The sequence below is a fragment of the Anomaloglossus baeobatrachus genome, chromosome 1, assembly GCF_048569485.1.
Source record: "Anomaloglossus baeobatrachus isolate aAnoBae1 chromosome 1, aAnoBae1.hap1, whole genome shotgun sequence".
Lineage (NCBI taxonomy): Eukaryota > Metazoa > Chordata > Amphibia > Anura > Aromobatidae > Anomaloglossus > Anomaloglossus baeobatrachus.
Window position 1 is genome coordinate 646,981,933 of NC_134353.1, and position 25,422 is coordinate 647,007,354.

At 42.7% G+C, this 25,422-nt stretch overlaps 1 protein-coding gene across 6 annotated transcripts in view; it reads left to right on the forward strand.

Annotated features, from left to right (window-relative positions):
* Nucleotides 1-24,289, forward strand: part of KHNYN (KH and NYN domain containing) — a 38,863-nt gene extending 14,574 nt beyond the window's left edge. For 5 of the 6 annotated variants that reach the window (XM_075319700.1, XM_075319713.1, XM_075319716.1 and 2 more), the window contains 5 exons: nt 11,586-11,716; nt 18,059-18,155; nt 23,218-23,325; nt 23,457-23,564; nt 23,640-24,289. In XM_075319700.1, the coding sequence (XP_075175815.1) occupies nt 11,586-11,716; nt 18,059-18,155; nt 23,218-23,325; nt 23,457-23,564; nt 23,640-23,925 (730 nt within the window). In that variant the 3' untranslated portion in view covers nt 23,926-24,289. Of the gene's footprint in view, nt 1-11,585; nt 11,717-18,058; nt 18,156-23,164; nt 23,326-23,456; nt 23,565-23,639 lie in introns of those variants that run through there. The other variant, XM_075319719.1, reaches the window with a different exon arrangement.
* The last annotated feature ends 1,133 nt before the right edge of the window (nt 24,290-25,422 follow it).

Sequence of the window (25,422 nt, forward strand, 5' to 3'; positions counted from 1 at the left end):
CCTATTGTACCATCACCCATTCCCTGTAGACCAGACCTGGGCAAGGGGTGGCCCGCGGGCTACATCCGGCCCGCCTACTCTCTGTGACCGGCCCGCCTGGCTCAGGGCGTCCTTGCTGGCCGGTCACTGATGAGCGCAATCTGGCCTGTTGTCCGGAGCTCCAGGCTCCGGGAGGCGCGTGGTCAGATTGCCCTCATCAGTGCCCGGGCAAATGCTCTTTGGGCTCTTCTCCCCCCCTAGGTGTATTCCCTGCAAACCCCCCCCCCTCACCGGTGCCGTATGTGCTGGGCCCCAGAGCCGCGTGTGTGTCTGTATGTATATATGTAGCAGAGCTATGTGTGTATGTATGTATATATGTAGCAGAGCTATGTGTGTATGTATGTAGCAGAGCTATGTGTGTATGTAGCAGAGCAATGTGTATGTATGTATATATGTAGCAGAGCTATGTGTGTCTGTATGTAGCAGTGCTATGTGTGTATGTAGCAGTGCTATGTGTGTATGTATGTAGCAGAGCTATGTGTGTATGTATGTAGCAGAGCTATGTGTGTCTGTATGTAGCAGTGCTGTGTGTGTGTATGTAGCAATGCTATGTGTGTCTGTATGTAGCAGAGCTATGTGTGTCTGTATGTAGCAGAGCTATGTGTGTCTGTATGTAGCAGAGCTATGTATGTAGCAGAGCTATGTGTGTCTGTATGTAGCAGAGCTATGTGTGTATGTATGTAGCAGAGCTATGTGTGTATGTATGTAGCAGAGCTATGTGTGTATGTATGTAGCAGAGCTATGTATGTATGTAGCAGAGCTATGTGTGTCTGTAGCAGAGCTATGTGTGTCTGTAGCAGAGCTATGTGTGTCTGTAGCAGAGCTATGTGTGTCTGTAGCAGAGCTATGTGTGTCTGTAGCAGAGCTATGTGTGTCTGTATGTATGCAGCAGAGCGGTGTGTCTGTAGGCATGTATAATGTGTATCTATGTATGTCAGTGTATATGGCTGTATAGATGTGTCCGTTCTATATGCATTTTTGTGAGTTTGTCTTTAAATATGTATGTGTACGTATGTGTGTCTGCGTGTTGATGGGGCCCACTGGGACTCTTCCGCCCGGGGCCCACAAAAACCTGGAACCGGCCCTGACCTTCATCACACGCTGCGTGTCGGGTAGGGAACAGAGGACAGATCCTGAAGCTCCGCACAGTGTAGGCAGCGGAACGCAGGAATCTCTCCTCTGTTCCTTTCCCGACACTTTTCTCTGTGACACACGCGTGCCCTGATATCGTCAGTATGGCGCGCGTGTGTCATTTGAAAAGTTCCCGCCCGGCAGGAGAAGCTGCAGAGGCGGGGGCCGTATGGAGAGAGGCAGCGGCGGGGGCTCCTAGGAATACAGCGTCGGCGCAGCCTGGCCATGTGAAGGAGAAGCAGCTCAGCGGGGGGCTCGTACGGAGGTGTCTGAGGACGGGAACGATAAGAAGAGAGGTGAGTGGTTACTAGTAACCTGCGGGGACAATGGGGGCGGGCAGGCGGGGGGCTGGGGGAGAGGGGTAACTTTTGACAAATATTTGGGGTGTAGTGGTTTAGTATATGGGAATATAGTTTTACAGGTGTGGTATATGGGGGGGGTGTAGTTTTATAGGTGTGTAGTATAATACAGGTGTATATAGGAGTGTAGTATAATACTACACCCCTATATACACCTGTATTATACTACACCACTACACCCCTTTTTACACCTGTATTATACTACACCCCTATATACACCTGTATTATACTACACCACTACACCCCTATATACACCTGTATTATACAGGTGTATATAGGGGTGTAGTATAATACAGGTGTATATAGGGGTGTAGTGGTGTAGTATATTACAGGTGTATATAAGGGTGTAGTGGTGTAGTATATTACAGGTGTATATGGGGTGTAGTGGTGTAGTATATTACAGGTGTAGTGGTGTAGTATAATACAGGTGTTTATAGGGGTGTAGTGGTGTAGTATAATACAGGTGTAGTATATAGGAGTGTAGTATAATACAAGTGTAGTATATAGGGGTGTAGTGATGTAGTATAATACAAGTGTAGTATATAGGGGTGTAGTGATGTAGTATAATACAAGTGTAGTATATAGGGGTGTAGTGATGTAGTATAATACAAGTGTAGTATATAGGGGTGTAGTGATGTAGTATAATACAAGTGTAGTATATAGGGGTGTAGTGATGTAGTATAATACAAGTGTAGTATATAGGGGTGTAGTGATGTAGGTTATCACAGGTGTAGTATATAGTGATGTGCTGCAGTTTATTACAGGTGTAGTATATAGTGATGTAGCATATTACAGGTGTATATAGGGGTGCAGTGATGTAATATATAGTGGTATAGTATATAGAGGTGTAGTTTATTACAGGTGTAGTGTATACTGATGTATATTACAGGTGTAGTATGTGGCGGGTGTAGTGATGTTGTATATGGGGATTGTGTGTGTATGTGTATATATATTATACACGCACAGGATATATGCGTGTTTGTGTGTGTGTGTGTATATATATATATATATATATATATATATATATATATATATATATATATATATATATATATATATATATATATATATATATATATATATACAGTGCCTACAAGTAGTCTTCAACCCCCTGCAGATTTAGCAGGTTTGATAAGATGCAAATAAGTTAGAGCCTGCAAACTTCAAACAAGAGCAGGATTTATTAACAGATGCATAAATCTTACAAACCAACAAGTTATGATGCTCAGTTAAATTTTAATAAATGTTCAACATAAAAGTGTGGGTCAATTATTATTCAACCCCTGGGTTTAATATTTTGTGGAATAACCCTTGTTTGCAATTACAGCTAATAATCGTCTTTTATAAGACCTGATCAGGCCGGCACAGGTCTCTGGAGTTATCTTGGCCCACTCCTCCATGCAGATCTTCTCCAAGTTATCTAGGTTCTTGGGGTGTCTCATGTGGACTTTAATCTTGAGCTCCTTCCACAAGTTTTCAATTGGGTTAAGGTCAGGAGACTGACTAGGCCACTGCAACACCTTGATTTTTTCCCTCTTGAACCAGGCCTTGGTTTTCTTGGCTGTGTGCTTTGGTTCATTGTCTTGTTGGAAGATGAAATGACGACCCATCTTAAGATCCTTGATGGAGGAGCGGAGGTTCTTGGCCAAAATCTCCAGGTAGGCCGTGCTATCCATCTTCCCATGGATGCGGACCAGATGACCAGGCCCCTTGGCTGAGAAACAGCCCCACAGCATGATGCTGCCACCACCATGCTTGACTATAGGGATGGTATTCTTGGGGTCGTATGCAGTGCCATCCAGTCTCCAAACGTCACGTGTGTGGTTGGCACCAAAGATTTCGATCTCATCAGACCAGAGAACCTTGAACCAGTCTGTCTCAGAGTCCTCCAAGTGATCATGAGCAAACTGTAGACGAGCCTTGACATGACGCTTTGAAAGTAAAGGTACCTTACGGGCTCATCTGGAACGGAGACCATTGGGGTGGAGTACGTTACTTATGGTATTGACTGAAACCAATGTCCCCACTGCCATGAGATCTTCCTGGAGCTCCTTCCTTGTTGTCCTTGGGTTAGCCTTGACTCTTCGGACAAGCCTGGCCTCGGCACGGGTGGAAACTTTCAAAGGCTGTCCAGGCCGTGGAAGGCTAACAGTAGTTCCATAAGCCTTCCACTTCCGGATGATGCTCCCAACAGTGGAGACAGGTAGGGCCAACTCCTTGGAAAGGGTTTTGTACCCCTTGCCAGCCTTGTGACCCTCCACGATCTTGTCTCTGATAGCCTTGGAATGCTCCTTTGTCTTTCCCATTTTGACCATGTATGAGTGCTGTTCACAAGTTTGGGGAGGGTCTTAATTAGTCAGAAAAGGCTGGAAAAAGAGATAATTAATCCAAACATGTGAAGCTCATTGTTCTTTGTGCCTGAAATACTTCTTAATACTTTAGGGGAACCAAACAGAATTCTTGTGGTTTGAGGGGTTGAATAATAAATGACCCTCTGAATAAACTTTTCACAATTTAAAAAAAAAAAATCAAAAAAGAAATAACATTCTTTTTTGCTGCAGTGCATTTCACACTTCCAGGCTGATCTACAGTCCAAATGTCACAATGCCAAGTTAATTCCGAATGTATAAACCTGCTAAATCTGCAGGGGGTTGAATACTACCTGTAGGCACTGTGTGTGTATGTATGTATATATATATATATATATATATATATATATATATATATGTAGAACCGAGTTAATTATATTAGTCCGGCCCTCTAAAACCATCCCAATTTCTCATGCGGCCCCATGGGAAAATTAATTGCCCACCCCTGCTGTAGACTGTGAGCCCTCGCGGGCAGGGTCCTCTCTCCTCCTATACCAGTCTGTCTTGTACTGTTAATGATTGTTGTACGTATACCCTCTCTCACTTGTAAAGCGCCATGGAATAAATGACGCTATAATAATAAATAATAATAATTTATGTTGTATAGTTTCTTCATTATCCCTTGTTTCACCTGTTCAAACTGGAGAGTCTGGAATGGGTGCAAGTCATACTTTGCTGTCAACTCATCACACGTCATCCATCTCCGTTCTGTATCATGCATCAGGTTTTTGAGAGTTCCAATCCCTTTTTCCCTCCATTCTTTAAAGAGATAATTTTCTCTTCCCTGTGGAAAGTCGGGACAAGCCCATATATTAAGGAATTTGGAGATGTTCCAGGCTAACCCGAACTTTTTCCTAACCGCCTTCCAAGTCATCACTGTGTCACTACAAATCAGTGAGTGTTTAATATTGGGTGGCAAATTTGGAATGGAGGTATGTAGGATTGAACTCGGGTCCCAAGGCTTACAAAATTCAGCCTCTATATCCCAGTCAGAATACCTACTTGTTCGTCTAATCCAATCGACTACATGTCTTAAGATACAGGCCAAATTGTACCCCCTGATGTTAGGTAGTCCGATCACTCCATTTTCCGTTGATAACATTAGCTTTTTGGCACTAATCCTCGGCCTATATCCCTTCCACAAAAAACGTGAGAACGCTTTTGTCAATCTGTTCACATCCGAGTGTTTAAGAAGCAATGGGATTGTTTGCATTGGATAGAGAAGCTTGGAAAAGCTCATCATTTTTATTAGATGATTTCTTCCCAGAAGAGTCAACGGCAAATTTCTCGATCAAAGAGGAATAATTTAATGAATATATGGTCTTAGTATCCCTCCCAACCTGTACTCCCAAGTATTTAATTGTATTTCTAGCTATTGGAATGTCACATAATGCACCCCCCCCCCTTCGCTCTCTTTCCGTCCAAGAAGAGAATTTCACATTTGTTTTTGTTAAGTCTAAACCCTGCTAACCTCGCAAACTCCTCAATTTGTTCTATGACTCTACTCAATTGCGTTTTAGGTTTGCTCATGAACAGGATTATATCGTCAGCAAATAAGGCTGAGTGCAATGACTTCCTCCCTACCTTGATCCCTTCAAACCACCCCCCCTCATTCAAACGTCTAGCCAGTGGTTCAATAGCCAAGTTAAACAATAGTGGTGACATCGGGCATCCTTGCCTGGTTCCCTTCATCAAAGGAAATGTTTTTGACAGAAATCCCGGGGTACTCACTCTTGCCTGAGGATTTGCATAAAGGACCCTCACAAAATTCCTAAAAGCTCCGTGTAAGCCCAGGTGATCTAGCACCTGTTCCAGCCATGACCACCTCAAATTCTCAAAGGCTTTTCTTCCTTTGTTTTAATGACAACCAACAGAGTTCTGTATAGTGCCTTGGCCTATAATAGAGACTGTTACTATGCAGTGTATTTACAGAATTACTTAACCCTTCACATTGAGTGTACCTAAACATGATCTGTAACCAGGTGTGTAAAGCTGAACATTTCTATCATAGCGACTAACGCATTTGTAATGGCAATCCTTGAGGACACCTCTAATAATTCTTAAATGTACTCTAAAAAGTTATTTTAGAAACTTTAAACTTAGAAATCACAATAACGCTTTTAATAGTTTAGAACAAAAAAAAAAATTCATGACACCCCTAGAAAATTACTAAAACTATAGGCACAATTTTGTACGGCTGGCAGTGAAGGCATGTGATATCATTAGAGTTTTCTAGTCTATAAATAATCAGAGGTTACAGTGAGGGAAATAAGTATTTGATCCCTTGCTGATTTTGTAAGTTTGCCCACAAACAAAAAGGGTAGGTTAATTTTAACAGTGAGAGATAAAATAACAAAAATAAAATCCAGAAAATCACATTGTATAAATTATACAAATTTATTTGCATTTTACAGAGAGAAATAAATATTTGATCCCTCTGGCAAACAAGACTTGTTGGCAAACACAGCAGTCAGACTACGTTTTTTGTAGCTGATAAGGTTTGAACACGTCAGGAGGAATTTTGGTCTACTCCTCTTTGCAGATCATCGCAAAATCATTAGGATTTTGAGGCTGTCGCTTGGAAACTCGGATCTCCAGCTCCCTCCATAAGTTTTCTATGGGATTAAAGTCTGGAAACTGGCTAGGCCACTCCATGAGCTTAATGTGCTTCTTTTTGAGCCACTCTTTTGTTGCCTTGGCTGTATGTTTTTGGTCATTGTCATGCTGGAAGACCCAGGCACGACCCATTTTTAATGTTCTAGCAGAGGGAAAGAGGTTGTCACTTAGAATTGACGGCTCCATCCATTGTCCCATTGATGCGGTGAAGTAGTCCTGTGCCGTTAGCAGAGAAACACCCCCAAAACATAATGTTTCCACCTCCCATGCTTGACAGTGGGTCAGTTATGATTGATATATTGTTATTATTGTACAAATGATCTTGACAAAGGCCAAACATTAGATAAACACTATCTGTTAATGTACTTGTCAGATTTATTAAAATACACATAAAGCAATCATCTGAATCTTGCAAATATATAGGTGCCAAAATTCTGAAACACTATTCTGTGCAGAATTTTGGGACTTGGTTCACGTCAAACATAATTCTCATGCTAAATCTCAATAAAAATCAGTGGAGCAGATGAGTCTGTGCACAGTCAGAAATTTCCATACATAAATACATATCTGTCTATGGTTGGAGAGACTCAATCCGAGCGATCATATCTAGTGCTGTGAGAATCCACAGCGGGATGATATCTGTTGTTTCTAGAGATGGTTAACTTGGATTTCCCCTTTACCAATACTGAAAGAAGATTATCACTAAGAGTTAATAACTAGTACATTTGCATTATAGCAGAAGTAGTACACCAGCAGTTCCATTATTGTAGCTTTCTCTAATTATTATGGGCAATGTTTCTAAGGCGGTCTTTGCACGTTGCGACATCGCAAGCCGATGCTGCGATGTCGCACGCGATAGTCCCCGCCCCCGTCGCAGGTACGATATCTTATGATAGCTGGCGTAGCGAAAATTATCGCTACGCCAGCTTCACATGCACTCACCTGCCCTGCGACCATCGCTCTGGCCGGTGACCCGCCTCCTTCATAAGGGGGCGGGTCGTGCGGCATCATAGCGACGTCACGCGGCCAATAGTGGCGGAGGGGCGGAGATGAGCAGGATGTAAACATCCCGCCCACCTCCTTCCTTCCGTAGAGCCGCCGGCGGCAGGTAAGGTGAAGTTCCTCGCTCCTGCGGCGTAACACACAGCGATGTGTGCTGCCGCAGGAACGAGGAACAACATCGTACCTGTCGCAGCAGCATAATTATGGAAAAGTTGGAGCCTGCAACGATGATACAATAACAACGCTTTTGCGCTCGTTAATCGTATCATCTAGAATTTACACACAACGATGTCGAAAGTGACGCCGGATGTGCGTCACTTTCGATTTGACCCCACCGACATCGCACGTGCGATGTTGCAACGTGCAAAGCCGCCCTAACTCTCAGTATTTCAATAACCGGTGATTTCTGCTTTTGGCCATTGTTCCTCTCACTTTCTTGTGTTTGCTTTGAAATGTGAACCTGATACTTTCCATGACTCATTTATCAACTTATTACATATAATACATGTTCATCTGATACTTATGAACATACAGTACATGTTGCTCACAACACAATGATTTTGTTATTTAAAGGGGTTGTCCACTACAGTACTGATGACCATTCCTTAGGGTACATAACCAATATCAGATCAGTGGGATCTGACTCAGCACCCCTACTGATCAGCGAGTATGTGGAATATCACAGTTGCGTCATTCTAATTAGTGTCCACTGCTGAGAACTGTAGATCAACTGCTATCCATTTTAAGAAGAGATGATCTGCAGTACCCTGGAGCGGACACTACACAGTGAAAGATCTTCAGTGTTTCATTCCACACAGTGTTTATATCTTGATGCTGCCGGAGCTGATATCAGCTGTTCGGTGGGTTTCAGACCCCCACAGGTCTCACTTTGATGACCTATTCCCTCTGAATAACATTTTTCAGCATGCAGTAATTTTTACCCTTTTACTACAGAAAACCTTGAGGTTCCATAACTGCTTATAAAGTGTGGCAAAAATTAAGAAAAAAATAGCAGGCTGAAGGAAGACTACATGAAACTTCCAAAAAGCAAAAACAAAATAATACACGCCCTACAAACAATTTTTACTAAACTAAAGGAATATGAATGACATTTTTTACAAATGATTTCACACAATATGATCCTGCCCACTTCCCTTGTCTCTTTGTTTGTGTTGATGATGCCTGAGACATGTTAAGGCCCTCTTCACATGTCCATTTAAGAAACGCAAGTTCCGTTTTGACCATCTGTGTGTATGTATGTGTCATCCATGTACTATACATGTGCCGTCCGTACAAGTGTGTGACACGTACTGGATAAAGAAGCACAACACTGAAATGAGGTTTTTTTTTATCTGTTAAAGATATGCAAAGATAGATAGATTTTACAGCTATTAACCAAATAAATAATTAATTGGAAAAAAAATGTTGCAGGATCCTCCCTATTTTTGATGTCCAGCAAAGGTAAAGCAGACAACTGAGGGTTGATATTATCAGGCTGTGAAGGTCCATGGTTATTGGGCCCTTCCCAGCCAAAAAATTACAGATTGCCAGCTGCTCCAAAAGTGGCGCATCACATTAGGTGCGCCAATTCTGGCGCTTCAACTTGGCACTTTCCGATTGCCCTGGTGCGTTATCAATCAGGGGAATGGTTTATGGGCTTTATGTCAACTTTGTAGTGTCAGCTGGCATCAAGTCCTGTTGTAAGTAATGGAGAGGTGTCCAACAGATACCCCCATTACTAGCCCAGTAATAAAAAAAAGACACATAGTTACATATAGTTACATAGTTACTTAGGTTGAAAAAAGACCTAGGTCCATCTAGTTCAACCTTCCTCCCACACACACACACACACACACACCCGAAAAAATAATTTATTTCAATAAACTCTCCTCAAAACTTTCCCTCTTTAACCATTTTATTTAAAAAAACTAAAACCCATACACTCCGCTGTAGTCCAGGGAATCTGCCATAGTCCACCGAATCCAACGTAGTCCAAAACGGGATATCTGAAAATACCCTACAAACACAAAGAAAGATAACAAGACATCCTTATTCCCCACTTTATTCAAAAGAAAAAAAATCATAGCTGGTCTGACATAGTCCATGGATTCCGAAAGAGAAAGTCTATGGCACATCGTTCTTACACATCGCTCATCAGAGGCGCCGGGTCTCATGCAGTGCAGCATGACCTGGAATTGCCAGTAAGCAAAGTCTATCGTGTGTCAGAATGACGCTCTATAGACTTTGTTGAAAGACTTGGACTTTGTCAGTTCAGCTGGGAATTTTTTTTCCTTTTGAATAAATTGTTGAATGAGGGTAAACGTGTTGTTTTATTTCACTGTGTTTGTATGCTTGTGTTGTTTTTTTTTTTCAAATAGAATACAATGGATTCAGTAGACTACGGCAAATTCCCTGGACTGCAGTGGAGAGGCATAGATTTTTTTTTTTTTTTTATAAAATGGTCAATGAAGGAATGTTTTAGGAGTGTTTATTGAAATAAATTTGCCATAGCTGTAGACAAAGACATGAACCGCACATCCAAAAATCATACTGTGATCTAATGCCGCTAGTCAAAAATTTATATACCTGAACATGAGGTTCTTGGTTTAACATTCTGATCAGATTGTATGAAGCCCACTGCAATGGTGAGCCTCTGAATGGGTCCCTATTTTATTTGAAGCCTTAAAGATGCGGTGCCACGTGCCAACCACAGCTGCAACGACCGTGCATGATTAGGGCAGGTGACCTGGTGCGTAACAACACCCATGCTGCAAGGCTGAGCCCCATGACTCCAGGCCACACTGCCCCACCAAGACAAAACCACCACAACAATGGCCACCACCCAGCACCCTGTAAAAGGAATTGGACAACTCTGCTTCCACAAGCTCTCAGAATGTGAACTGAAAGCACAAAAGGCAGAACTCCTCCTTGCAGTCTCCTACTAATTAAAAACACCTGTGCCAAATGGGAGGAGTGCTAGTTCAAGAAGAAAAAACAAAAAACAGAGGGGTGCAATTTGCCAAAGCTGTAGAAAAATATGAACGGCTTATTGAAATAAATTATTTTCTTCATATGTGTTTTTTTTGGGGTGGAATACTGGGTTAGTAATGGGGGTGAATAATAGACACCTCTCCATTACTAACACCAGGGCTTGATGCCAGCTGACACTACACAGCTGACATAAACCCCATTAATAATTAAGCCGATTGCCAACGCATCAGGGTTATTGGGAAAAGCCAAGGTGAAACACCAGAATTGTAGGATCTAATGTTCTGTGCCACTTCTGGGGCGGCTGCAGGCTGGTATTTTCAGGCTGAGAAGAGCCCAATTATCATGGACCTTCCTAGCCTGATAATATCAGCCTGTAACTGTCTGCTTTACGTTTGCTTGTTATCAAAAAATGGGGTGGGACCCAGGTCTTTTTTATTTATTTGGCGAATACCTGTAAAATCTATTAGCTATCACTCTATTGCTATTCATCTATCTCTCTTTCTCTGCCTATCATCTATTTCATTTCTTGAATGAATTTAATTCTGGTATATGTCACACGGACATCACACTGATGTCATCCGTGTGCTGTACATATTTTTCACAGACCCATAGACTTCGATTGATGCTTTTCATTCGTGCTGATGCTAAAATCGAACATGTCTCCGAGCGGATCACATGAGCACCCATGTGGCTCAAATAGACCCACAGTCCATGTGAAAACACGGAGGTTTGAAAATCAATACAGAGTTTAACGAGTATGCAGGTGAACACGTTCTCAGTATGTGTGAAGATGGACACCACAAGTTCTGGAAATACGGACATGTGAAGGGGGCCTAGTACAATCTTTCAGAATTGCATATTCCATAGTTGCTGTCATATGTGTGTGCTGGTTACTATTATTGCCTCTTTACAGAATTTCCTTTTCATTTCACACACAAGATACTGCTCTAAATTTCTGATTTCATGTACTTTCTTATCCTGATCAGGAATCATGTGTAACTTAGTAATCTAAGGAGTTTACATGCCAATGACTGATAATGGATGAATTTCACAAGTTGTTTTCTTGCTTCCATTGTAGACATGGTCTCCACAGTTACTTCTCCTGCCGTGGCATTGCACTAGCTGTACAGTACTTCTGGGACAGAGGCCATCGTGACATCACTGCATTTGTGCCCCAATGGAGGTTGAAAAAAGATAGTAAAGCTACAGGTAAGTGTCTAAGGGAATACTTCAGACTTCATGGAACAAGTATTTGATGCGACTTTGATCTAGAATATCTGTATAATTCATCATGGCGATGAAACTGGTCTGGCATCGCCCATAACTGGACTTTACACATGGTGTATATGGTGCCATTAGACTTGGTTTAGGGACTTAAAAAGGGGTATTCACATCCCAAAGATCCTATCCCAACATGTAGTAGGTGTAATAATAATATTAGAAAATACCTCCAATAAATGTAGTATACAGTTAGGTCCAGAAATATTTGGACAGTGACACAAGTTTTGTTATTTTAGCTGTTTACAAAAACATGTTCAGAAATACAATTCTATATAGAATATGGGCTGAAAGTGCACACTCCCAGCTGCAATATGAGAGTTTTCACATCCAAATCGGAGAAAGGGTTTAGGAATCATAGCTCTGTAATGCATAGCCTCCTCTTTTTCAAGGGACCAAAAGTAACGGGTGAAGAACCCGTTCACAACATCAACTGAAGTCCAGAACACTCTCAGTGAAGTAGGTGTATCTGTCTCTAAGTCAACATTAAAGAGAAGACTCCATGAAAGTAAATACAAAGGGTTCACATCTAGATGCAAACCATTCATCAATTCCAAAAATAGACAGGCCAGAGTTAAATTTGCTGAAAAACACCTCATGAAGCCAGCTCAGTTCTGGAAAAGTATTCTATGGACAGATGAGAGAAAGATCAACCTGTACCAGAATGATGGGAAGAATAAAGTTTGGAGAAGAAAGGGAACGGTACATGATCCAAGGCACACCACATCCTCTGTAAAACATGGTGGAGGCAACGTGATGGCATGGGCATGCATGGCTTTCAATGGCACTGGGTCACTTGTGTTTATTGATGACCTAACAGCAGACAAGAGTAGCCGGATGAATTCTGAAGTGTACCGGGATATACTTTCAGCCCAGATTCAGCCAAATGCCGCAAAGTTGATCGGACGGCGCTTCATAGTACAGATGGACAATGACCCCAAACATACAGCCAAAGCTACCCAGGAGTTCATGAGTGCAAAAAGTGGAACATTCTGCAATGGCCAAGTCAATCACCAGATCTTAACCCAATTGAGCATGCATTTCACTTGCTCAAATCCAGACTTAAGACGGAAAGACCCACAAACAAGCAAGAACTGAAGGCTGCGGCTGTAAAGGCCTGGCAAATCATTAAGAAGGAGGAAACTCAGCGTTTGGTGATGTCCATGGGTTCCAGACTTACGGCAGTGATTGCCTCCAAAGGATTCGCAACAAAATATTGAAATTAAAAATATTTTGTTTGGGTTTGGTTTATTTGTCCAATTACTTTTGACCTCCTAAAATGTGGAGTGTTTGTAAAGAAATGTGTACAATTCCTACAATTTCTATCAGATATTTTTGTTCAAACCTTCAAATTAAACGTTACAATCTGCACTTGAATTCTGTTGTAGAGGTTTCATTTCAAATCCAATGTGGTGGCATGCAGAGCCCAACTCGCGAAAATTGTGTCACTGTCCAAATATTTCTGGACCTAACTGTAGTTCTTCTGATTCACTGTGTCGCTTACATCATGTTCAGGGCATTGCAGGACCTTAGGTATCCATGGTTGCGGCCACTAGCAAATAACTAACTATATGCTTGGTCGTAACCATGGATACCTAATGTCCTGCAATTGCAAAATATGAGAGCTGCTAGCCTGCCAGCCCTATATTTGTAGTTTCATATTCTGGCTTTGGCTCAATATTAGATACCCTTTCTCCATAGTCCTCTTACTGCTTATTAAATTAAAGTTGTTAAAAAAAATCCATGTTAAAAATGCATAAAAAAGAAAAGAACCAAAAACTACAATAATAACCACAGTGGGGTTAACCCAAAACAACTGTGAGTGAAACAACCTTAAAGCGGTATTCCAATCTCCATGATCCTATCCAAATATGTAGTTGATGTAATAATAATAATAATATTATTAGCAAATGCCAGTTAGAAATGTAGTTTAGTTATTCTGATTCACTATGTTGCTTACCTCATATGAAGGGATGGCAGTGAATTGTTTCTTTATTTCTTGGAGATTCTTCAGTCTTTTAATTGGCAAGTGGCTTATGAAGTTTGTCTTAGTTTTGCACTAGTGGTACAACTCAGATCCAAGTCCTGAATGGGCTGTCGTGGTTATCATATACAGGTTTGGCCAGTTTGCTGCCGTTTTTGAGCCATAATAATAACCTAGAAGCCAAAGCCTAAAGAGAAAACTCAAAATTCTGTTGACCATGCGATACCTCCAAAGCCAAATATTTATGGACTGTCAGTACTGTGTTTTCTGTAGGTCCAGGCCTTGTGAAAATAATAGGCTCTGGAATAGTTCCAAATTGCAGCAACTGACAATTTCCACACTTATACCACATATGACCTGAACGCTAGTTCTGCCTCATAGATATACCACAATGTAGAGGCTGAATAGTAGTGCCAGCACAATAATATCTATGTAGAATTGCCTTTACTATTTACTAATAGTGATGGGCGATATTCCCCGATGGTTGGGATCGGGAGCCTCGACGATCGTTTTGTAAAGATCAAGATCCGAATCAAAATAACGCGAACTTGCGCCCGGTCACCGAACTTGGGCTTTACAGTTATGGGATGGGGCGGGGGGGGGGGCTGTAAAATAAAGAATATAGTAAATAAAAAACATTCTGAGCATACTTACAGGTCCCGCGATACGTCCTGCAGACTGTCTCCCGGCCGCTTCTGCCTCCGTGTCCGATCATTCCAGTGTCGCCCGGTAACCAGCACTGACTTACAGGACCTTCAATGACGTCATAGACATGTGACCAGTCTGGTGTGACTGTTGTACAGACATTGGCTTACAGACTGGTCACATGAATATGACGTCATCGAAGGTCCTTTTAACTGAACTTTGACTATCACTATGCGATTGTCGCATCGCATCATCGTGCACAATCTCCCAACAGGAGTGGGTCAGCTGCATGGACATACATACTGAGGCGCTCCTGTCCTGAGAGTGTCAGGCTCTGTGGGGTGATGCAATGCGTCACGCAAGTGGAGTTATACCCTCACTGTCAGCCTGCTTCTCGCTCTGTACAGAGAGATGTAGCAGAGCTGACATGGCTCTCCCTGGTTCTCTCTCTGTAGTCGCTTGTCTTTACAGAGTGATGAGCAGAGTTGACATGGCTCTCCCTGTAGACTACTTGATTCTCAGTGCAGATAAAACGGACGGCTACGGGTTGCCACCCCCATCTACCTGGCTTTACATTGGCTGGCAATCAAAACACAGGGAAGCCCATCATTTTTTTTTATTAATGTCAGCTCTGCTACATCGCTCTGTACAGAGCGAGAAGGAGGCTGACAATGAGGGTATGATTCCACTTGCGTCTCGCATTGCATCACCCCGCACTGCCTGACACTTTCCGGACAGGAGCGCCTCAGCTGCATGGAAATACATGCAGCTGACCTGCTCCTGTCGGGAGATTGTGCGCCCTGATGCGATGCGACACTTGCACAGTGATAGTTAAAGTTCAGTTAACAGGACCTTCAATGATGTCATAGTCATGTGACCAGTCTGTAAGCCAATGCCACACCAGACTGTTCACATGGCTATGACGTTATTGAAGGTCCTGTAAGTCAGTGCTGGTTACCGGGCGGCACATCAATGATCGGAAGCAGAAGTGTCCGGGAGACAGAGTCTGCAGGACGCGTCGTGGGACCTGTAAGTATGATCACAATGTTTTTAATAATGTGGGGTTTTTTTGTTTGTTTTTTTACAGCCCTTGGACCCAAACTGGACCCAATCTGTAACACGAGCTTCCCAGGAAAGCTCTTGATCGGGATCGTGTACACGGTCACTATGTGATTGGTATGATCCCCAAACGTTACAGTTCGGGATCGCCCATCACTAGTTACTAATGCTGTCCCCATAATAATGGTCATAAATTAATGCTCCATCTGCCAATGGGAACATTTGGGTGATAAATTAGCATATTTTAGGATGTTGCAATATTTTCCAGTGACAATGTTACTTATCTCTCTTTAAGGGCATTCTAAAACATTTCGAAGTACCTACAACTGCCTAATAGTGAATGTATATGTGGTTTCATACAGCTCTCCCCTGCTCGAAGTGCAGGTGATAAATTTCTGTGAATGGATTAGGCTCGTGAGTAGAGATGAGCAGACCTGTGGAGGTTCGAGTTCTGCAGGTTCAGCCGGACTTTATCTAAAGTTCATTTCTGAACCCGGACTTGACTTTAACTTCATTTGAAGTCACTGATTGTAATGGCAAGCCACCCACTAAGCAGGACCCCGAGGTACCCCAAAACACTTTAACCCCTATACAGAGATCTGAAATTACTGCAGGGTCCAGGAATTCACTGCCTAAGGTAGGCTGCATTCCATAGACGGGGATAGTCGCCAGGCAGTGTCAAAACCAGAAAGTCAGCAAAGTGCAAAATAGGAAGGCAGGGGGAATGTCCAGAAAAACAGGCTGAGGTCAAACAGAAATGTCAGGCGAGGTACAAAACAGCAGGCAGGAGGAATGTCTGGAAAACAAGCAGAGGTCAAAACTGGGATGTCAGGCAAGGTACAAAACAGCAGGCAGGAGGGATGTCAGTAAACAAAGCAGAGTTCATATGACACATAAAGCGAGGTGCACAGTACCAGGAAGAAAGGATGTGGCTAACAGCAACACAAGACTATATCTGGCAAAGATCCAAGAACACTGAAGGATATAAAAAGGGTGTGGTGCCCTCCCATAGGCTGGAGTAGGAGCTGATACTAGCTGGAAGGCACACACCCCTACAGTCAGTCAGCAGTACTGCAAGTTCCAGCCAGACCAAGTCTGGTGAATATGCGGCGACTCCGCCGACCAGAGCCACTGGAACTGACTTCTACCCCATCTCCAGCACTGTCTGCAGTATGAGCAGAGCAATGCCTGGTGACCAGGGCAGACGTCACCGGAGCAGACCCTGGTGGAGACGTGACAGTAGAGCAGCGCCTGCTAATCGGGGCAGACGTCACCGGAGCAGGCCCTAGTGGAGATGTGACACTGATTGGGCAGCTTGGCTCTCTGCTAACATGAAGACTTCCGAGGGAGGGTGGGAGACAGATGTTTTTCTATTTTGTTTTGTTATTTATGCACATTATAACTCTGATTTTGCCCCCAGTGTGAGCCGTTCAAACACTGCATGCGGCTCGCACTGGACCGAGCAATGAGCGTACCTGAGCACAGTGATACTCGCTTGAGTGATTAGCATACGTAAAGCACCCAAACTCCTAACTCAAACACTAATTGTTTTGTAAAGTCTGTGTTTGGTACAAATACCCAACTTACAAGTTCAGGTTGGTCATCTCTACTCGTGAAGCTTCAGGCCTCCCTGAATCCTGGAATTTATTAGGCATTTATAACACAAGTTAAATGCAGCTGCTGTCATGTTTTTCTGAACATACCTATGAATACCTTTTTCGTTCATATATAATGTCATTTCTTTAAAGGGTTATTGCCAATATTTTAAATAGATTTCATACAAATCTCCAACATTTTTAATAAAAAGTGTTCCAAAGTAATTATTTTTAAAATCCTCATAGTTTAGTACTACTTGCCCCCCTAATGAAGAACCCCTCCCAGGCTATAGTTACCCTATTTTGCCGCCATTGGAACCATCTTCCTTTAGTTCCAATGGCTTACGTCGATCATGCGCAATGTAGGTAGCCTGTCTTCTGTTGATTCGTACTACGTCATTCTGCTGCGTACCCACAGCACAGTTCACCTCTCTTAAGCATTTTCTGAGGATGTTACAATCTATGGTCAATTCTGGTGTGATGAGTCAGCAGCGCTTGACAGATCCATCCACGGTGTTAGTCTTTCCAGCACTATAGCTAATATTATATATATATATATATATATATAAAAATAATAACGAAGTGCATAATCCTATAAGAGGGCTATCTAATAGTGTCTCATTCATTATAACTAGTCACACACTGTGAAGTCCTGTACACGCACAAGCACGTACATTTATTGTACTAAGGTACAGCAGATACATTGAGTGGCAATGCAGCACTGAGGAGAAGCAGGGTGCTGCTAGGATATGTAGTTTTTGCAGAGAACAAGATATCTGTCCATTCAGGTCTGTGAAGCATGTCGGACAGAAGGGCAGATGCAGAGAAAAAAGGAGACAAAAAAGGAACTAAAAAAATGAATGTTAGGCTTAGTCGTATATTAACAATAGTTATACTGTGTTTCGTCAAATATAATGCAATTTTGGGAATTAATATGTATTTGGGAATTAATATGTACTTGTGCATGACTAACCATGAGTCTCCTCATAGAGCAGCACTTCCTCACAGAGCTGAGTACTCTTGGCTTTCTCTCATTTACCCCTTCAAGAACAGTCGATGGCAAAAGAATTACATCTTATGATGACAGGTAACACTGAATTTGCAGCCTGATAAACTTATGTAGTTAATATAAATCTGAGGTCCTGAGATCAAGAGGCAATTTTATAGGCAGGTCACACAAGTTGAACCGTAGGATGCTTGTATACTCACGGATTGACTTCTAATAGAAATGACTGATAGATGTTATGTGATTAATAGTGTTGAGCCACCCCTCTAGTGTTCGAGTTCGGTTCGTCGAACGGCGGGTGTGTTCGACGAACACCTTCGAACCCAATTGAAAACAATGGCAGGCAAACACAAACACATACAAACACATTATACATGTACACATGCAGTTAATAAACATTGCCAATATACTTACAGGTCCCCGCGACGCATCCTGCACTCTGTCTCCCGCCGCTTTTCCTTCCGATCATCGCTGCGACCTCCTGGTAACCAGCACTGATGATAGGACCTTCAGTGACGTCGTCATAGCATGTGACCAGTCACGTGTCTATTATCTCATTGGCTACAGACTGGTCACATGGCTAGATGTCATGCTAGGTGCTGTCAGTGCATCTCTCCGGTATGCGGTGCTCGTTTGAGCATCTCCGTGTACCGGCGAGATGCTTGGGCACATGCTTGGCTCCCCCGTTCCTGCATGTCGGCGCTCTTTACAGAGTCAGCCCACATGCAAGGACTGGATGCCACAACCGGTGAATAGCAGCACCGGGAATCAGGTGATCGGAGATCACCGATGCTATAGTAACCCGCCTGTCAGATTACTATTTCAACGGTGGCAGGGGTGACGTCATCGCTTACAACCCACAGCCTCTGCTCACTCACTGAGTGATTAGACTGCACGGGAGCAGCAGCGTCTTCCTCCAATGCAGTGCTGTATGATGTAGCAGAGCTGCATGGGTTGAAGGAGAAAGAAGGCAGAAGACTAGGATCGTTGAGGGCTGAGAGGGAGTAGTAAACATGGTCTCTAAGTGTGTCTGTGTATTTATTTCTATTTAAGTATTTTTTTCTCTGTGTGGTGTCTTTTCTTAATGGCCAGGTCAAACTTGCCTGACATTAAGAATCTCTGGCTTTATACTAGCTAGTAAAACAAAGCTAGTATTAACCAATTATTAACCAGCGAGCCACACGTCACCAGGGCAGCTGGAACAGTTGGATACAGCGCCAGATGATAGCGCTTCTATGAAAGCGCCATTTTCTGGGGCGACTGTGGATTGCAATTCGCAGCAGAGGGTCCCAGAAACCTCGGGCGTTCCAATCCCCAGCTGCCTAGTTGTACCTGGCTGGACACAAAAATAGGGCGAAGCCCATGTCGTTTTTTTTTTGTTTTTTTTTTTAATTATTTCATGAAATTCATGAAATAATTAAAAAAAGGGCTTCCCTATATTTTTAGTTCCCAGCCGGGTACAAATAGGCAGCTGGGGGTTGGGGGCAGCCGTACCTGCCTGCTTTACCTGGCTAGCATACAAAAATATGGCGAAGCCCACGTCATTTTTTTTGATGGGCAAAAAACTCCTGCATACAGTCCTGGATGGAGTATGCTGAGCCTTGTAGTTCTGCAGCTGCTGTCTGCTCTCCTGCATACACTAGTGAATGGAGCATGCTGAGCCTTGTAGTTCTGCTCCCCCTCTCTCTCCCTCCAGCATACAGTCCTTGATGCAGCATGCTGAGCCTTGTAGTTCTGCAGCTGCTGTCTACTCTCCTGCATACACTAGTGGATGCAGTTCTGCTCCCCCTGCCTCTCCCTCCAGCATACAGTCCTCGATGGAGGATGCTGAGCCTTGTAGTTCTGCAGCTGCTGTCTGCTCTCCTTCATACAGACACAGCAGCTGCAGAACTACAAGACTCAGCATACTCCATCCAGGACTTTGCAGGAGTTTTTTGCCCCCTCAAAAAATTACATGGGCTTCGCCATGTTTTTGTATGCTAGCCAAGTACAGCAGGCAGTTACGGGCTGTCCCCAACCCTCAGCTGCCTACTTGTACCCGGCTGGGAACCAAAAATATAGGGAAGCCCTTTTTTGTTTTATTTCATGAATTTCATGAAATAATAAAAAAAAAAAAAAAAATAACGTGGGCTTCGCCCAATTTTTGTGTCCAGCCAGGTACAACTAGGCAGCTGGGAATTGGAATCCTTAGCGCAGGGTGCCCAAGCTTTCTGGGCACCTCTGCTGCGAATTGCAGTCCGCAGCCACCCCAGAAAATGGCGCTTTCATAGAAGCACCATCTTCTAGCGCTGTATCCAACTCTTCCAGCTGCCCTGCTGACGGGTGGCTCGCTGGGTAATAATAGGGTTAGGGCTAGCTGTATATTATCAACTGGCCCTAAGCCCGAAATTCATGGTGTCACGCCAATATTAGACATGGCCACCATGAATTTCTAGTACAGATAAAAAAAAAACAACACACAGAAAAATATTTTTATTAGAAATAAAACACAACACAATTAGTGACTTCATCTTTATTGAAATAAAGAACCCCCCTCCGCAGTAATCCTGGGTCAAGGGTCCCGCGCCGTTCAATCCGGATCCAATATCATCTGATTGGTTTGCTGGAAGGCAAAGCAATCAGATGATGTGTCAGGTTCAAGGGCCTGAATCACATGACAGCAGCTGATTGTATAAACGGCTTTTATACAATCAGCTGATGCATTAGTGCAAAAAAACCAAAACAAAAACTACACACTTCTGTGCAGACTCCTGTCCGACAGCAGCAGCTGATAGTTTAGCCGGCCGGGCGGTAAAAAGCCGGCCTCACCGCTCGACTTATAGTGTCAGCTGATTCCGTCAGGTGACCGCATCAGCTGATAATTGCCAGGTCTGAGAGATAGAAAAGAGAGAGAGAGAGAGAAAAGAGAGAGGGAGAGAGAGGGGAGAGAGCAATGCAGCCTCATTCCGTGAACTGCTCCGATTTTAGAGGTGTGTCCCGTGGCTCCTCCCCTCAGTGCATAATGAAATTAAATTATAATTATTAATAAATAATAATTATAATTTAAAATTATAAATAAATTAAATTCTTTACCGGGACGGCCGGGACTCGAACTCATGAACTAATTATCCTTAGGCAGTAGCTCTACCCATTGAGCCACTGCCATTAATAAAAAGCATAGGAAGATTTGGTAATCTTGACTTCTGTTGCAGTAGAGAATCCAGAAGTAAATTATTCAGCTACAAAGATGAGAGGGAGAGGGAGAGAAAGAAAGAGAGAGAGAGAAAGAGGGAAAAAGAAAGAGAGAGAGAGAGAAAAAGAACCAGAGGGAAAAAGAGAGAGAAATATCACATGCAGGCACTACCTGAGTGAAGTCTCCGGTGACAGCGCGGCTCACATCAGTTGCTGCGTGGAGCTGACACAGAGCACTTGTGTTCTACGGCGCTCCCTGTCAGCTTGATGTAGCAGAGCTGAAAGCGTCAGGTGGATTACTTCGGACCTGGATTGTTGTTCGGGGATTAATAAAGAGGTAAATGAGGAGGTTTTTTTTGTCTAATTCCAAATAAAGGATTTTTCGTTGTATGTGTTTATTTACTTTCACTTATAGGTTAATCATGGAAGGTATCTCGGGGAGACGCCTGCCATGATTAACCCCTTATTACCCCGATTGCCACCACACCAGGGCAATTCAGGATGAGCCGGGTAGAGTCCCGGGACTGTCGCATCTAATGGATGCGGCAATTCCGGGCGGCTGCTGGCTGATATTGATAGGGTGGTGGGCTACCCATAACGTGGCGCCATTAGGGTGGCGTGGCTTGGCCGGCATGGCTCCCCATCCTGACAATACCAGCCTCCAGCCGTGTGGCTTTATCTTGGCTGGTATCAAAATTGGGGGGAACCGCAGGTTTTATTTTTTTTTAATTATTTATTTATTTATTTTACTGCACGATATAGACCCGCCCGCCGGCGGCTGTGATTGGTTGCAGTGAGACAGCTATCACTCAGCGTGGGGGCGTGTCTGATTGCAACCAATCATGGCGCCGGTGGGCGGGGAAAGCAGGGAATACCAGATTGAATAATGAGTGGCAGTCATTTTCAAAAGAGGAAATGCCGCCGTAGCTTTGTGACAGCCGTGCAGCGCCGTGCCCGTGATCGGTGAGTAGGAAAGAGAGCGGGATTGTGCTGGGGACGCAGGGCGCATCCAAATACACAACGTGCGCACATAGCCTTACTGTGAAAAGCCACGCTTTTCATGATCGAACCGTTATCGAACGGCCGAACTTGAAGCAAATCGTTCGAGTTCGTCGAACGACTCGAACACCGCCCAAAATCACTCGAATTTGAAATTGGCGAACGGTTCAAATCGCTCATCTCTAGTGATTAATGCACTAATAAGGAAAAATAACATACATAGTGAAAGACTAAAGGGGGCTTTACACGCAACGATGTATCTAACGATATGTCGTCGGGGTCACGGAATTCGTGATGCACATCCGGCGTCGTTAGCGACATCATTGCATGTGACACCTATGAGCGAGTGTTAACGATCAGAAATACTCACCTAATCGTTGATTGTTGACACGTCGTTCATTTTCATAATATCGTTGCTCATGCTGGACGCAGGTTGCTCGTCGTTCCTGAGGCAGCACACATCGCTATGTTTGAAACCCCGGGAACGAAGAGCAACAACGTACCTGCATCCTCCGGCAATGAGGTGGGCGTGTCATTAATGCGGCTGGTCTACGCCCCTCTGCTTCTATTGACGGGCCGCTGTGTGACGTCGCTGTGACAGCGCACGAACCTCCCCCTTAAAAAAAATGAGGTTGTTCGCCACCCACAGCGACGTCGCTAGGAAGGTAAGTATATGTGACGCTTCCAAGCGATATTGTGCGGCACGGGCAGCGATTTGCCCGTGACGCACAAACGACGGGGGCGGGTGCTTTCACGAGTCACATGTCACTGCGTGTAAAGCAGCCTTAAGGGTTAGAAATACTTCTGTTTTATTGGTCAAATAGTAGTGCCATATGAAGATAGTATTACTAATAGAGCCTTAAATGTTGATCATTTTTATTATTATTATTCATTTTTAACTTGTTATGTTTTTTTTTTAGTAGAAAAGAAAAAAAAAGTTAAACACATGCATTTACTTTCCAATCTGATAAAGGTTTATGCTAGATCTGGCAGAAAAGAAAGATGGCGTAATAGTTACAAATGATTTTCTACGGGACATTTTTGCAGAATCTCCTGCTTGGCAGACTATCATAAAGGACAGGTACATATAAAGACAGCTTAAAGTTATATATATATATATATATATATATATATATATATATATATATGTGTATATTCTATAGTATTAACCACATTGCATTCTTTATGATTTGATATTTTGGTCATCTCCAGATTGCTCCAGTTCACCTTTGCTGGAGATATCTTTATGATTCCAGATGACCCTCTAGGCAGAAATGGGCCAGCTTTGGACAAGTTCCTTACAAAGAATTCTTTACCAAAGTAAGTTATTACCAGCCGTAGCTTGTTTTATTGTCTGCTGAGTATATCCATACTAACAATATTTTACTTATGCAGGACAAAATCTAAAAGTCATTCATTCGCCGGGCGAAGAGCTGCTTATCCTCAACCAAAACCATCTTCTCAAACAGAGGTCCTCAACCTTCGAGACCGAAAACCAGTTGGATATAAGCAGAGAGAAGATACGGGTGTTCGTTCCCACACAGACACTGAAAGGCTCAGATGCGAGCTTTTAAGTATATTTCCTCATCAGGACCTGAAAGTGGATTTTATACTCCAAAAGGAGCCATATATGAATGATCTGAACAAGTTATCAGAACTCTTAATAAATCTCAAGTTTTGAACTACCGACCAAAATTAACACATTACTCTGTAATGGCAGCCACTAAGAACATCTATTGACCTTTCAGAGCGTTCCTTCCCAAAAAGTTTTTCAGACCAGTTATTTTATTAATTTTGTAAAAAAAAATGTCAAACGAGAAAAAAAAAAAGAATGAAAACGTACAAATGATGGTGTATGTTTCTCAAAGTCAATAAATAATGAACAGACTAATGTGGATGCAGTGGAGATCTTACACTTGATGTGATTCTCATCTTTTTTTATGTGTGTTTGGAATAATACAGAAATGTACAGATATGATTTTGATATTCTTTCATTCTGACTTTGGTGTACATTTTCATATCAGAATAAAAGATATATTTTTAAATTGTGTTGCCAACCATAGGTGGAGTTGTTTTATAAGCTGCAAACGGTTTTCTTATAAAAGGTAACTTTTTTTTACCAAAATGTTTTTATTGAACATTTCAAAATATAATTAACACACAAATACGGAGTTACCAAACCCCAAAACTCCCATCCCACCCACCCAGCAAATATTTAATAAGTACTTAAGACGTATTGAAGAGTCGCAGCTCTTTTGAAAGAGGTAAGAGATATTCGATAAATAAGCAAATGGAGGTTAATATCATTCCTACAACATTGGCTATTTGTTATGCACAGTGCTAGCAAATGATTCACTGAAACATTTTGAGAGTATATTCAACAAGGTCCAATTCCCTGCTTCAGTTTAGAACAGGTCAAGGCAAATTCTAAACAGGTCCCTAGACGCTAAACCCGAATCATCAATCAACGGAGCCCATATTTTGTCAAATTTAAGAATACAATTTCTTTTCAAGTATTAACCAGTATCAACTTTTCTAAATTTATCAACCAGTTTATTTTGTTAATAAATGCTGAAATATTTGGAGTTTGGTCTGAGATCCAGTTTTGTGCGATAAGTTTTCTAGCCATGAATAACATATGGGATACTGCTAGATTTCTCTCCTCAACTACAGTCTGATCTGCAATATATCCCAATATGCATACGAAGGGTGTGAGATTTAGGTCAGTCAGATAGACTCTGTTAATAATTTCAAATACCCCTATCCAGAATACTTCCAGATTAGGGCATGACCACAACATATGGAGCATGGCAGCAGAGTCTGCCTTACAGCGAGGGCATGAGGAGTCTGATCTTGCCCCTATCTCAAAAAGAAATGTAGACATTCGATATACTTGGTGTATTACATACAGCCGTGATAGTCTATGAGCTTCTCCCAAGGATAGGTCAGGGACTCTTTCTAGTATTTCGGTCCATTGATTATCTTCAAGAGGACCTATCTAACACCCCCACTTTTATAAAAGGTAACTTTACTTGGAATACCACCAATTTAAATTGTATCATGTGTGGTAGAATCATATCTACAGTAGTAGTAAAGGGCTTTTCTGAGTAAACACATTTATCACTGATCCACAAAAGTAGTAGAGCCCTGCAGTATTGCATAAAAGCATATGGCATGT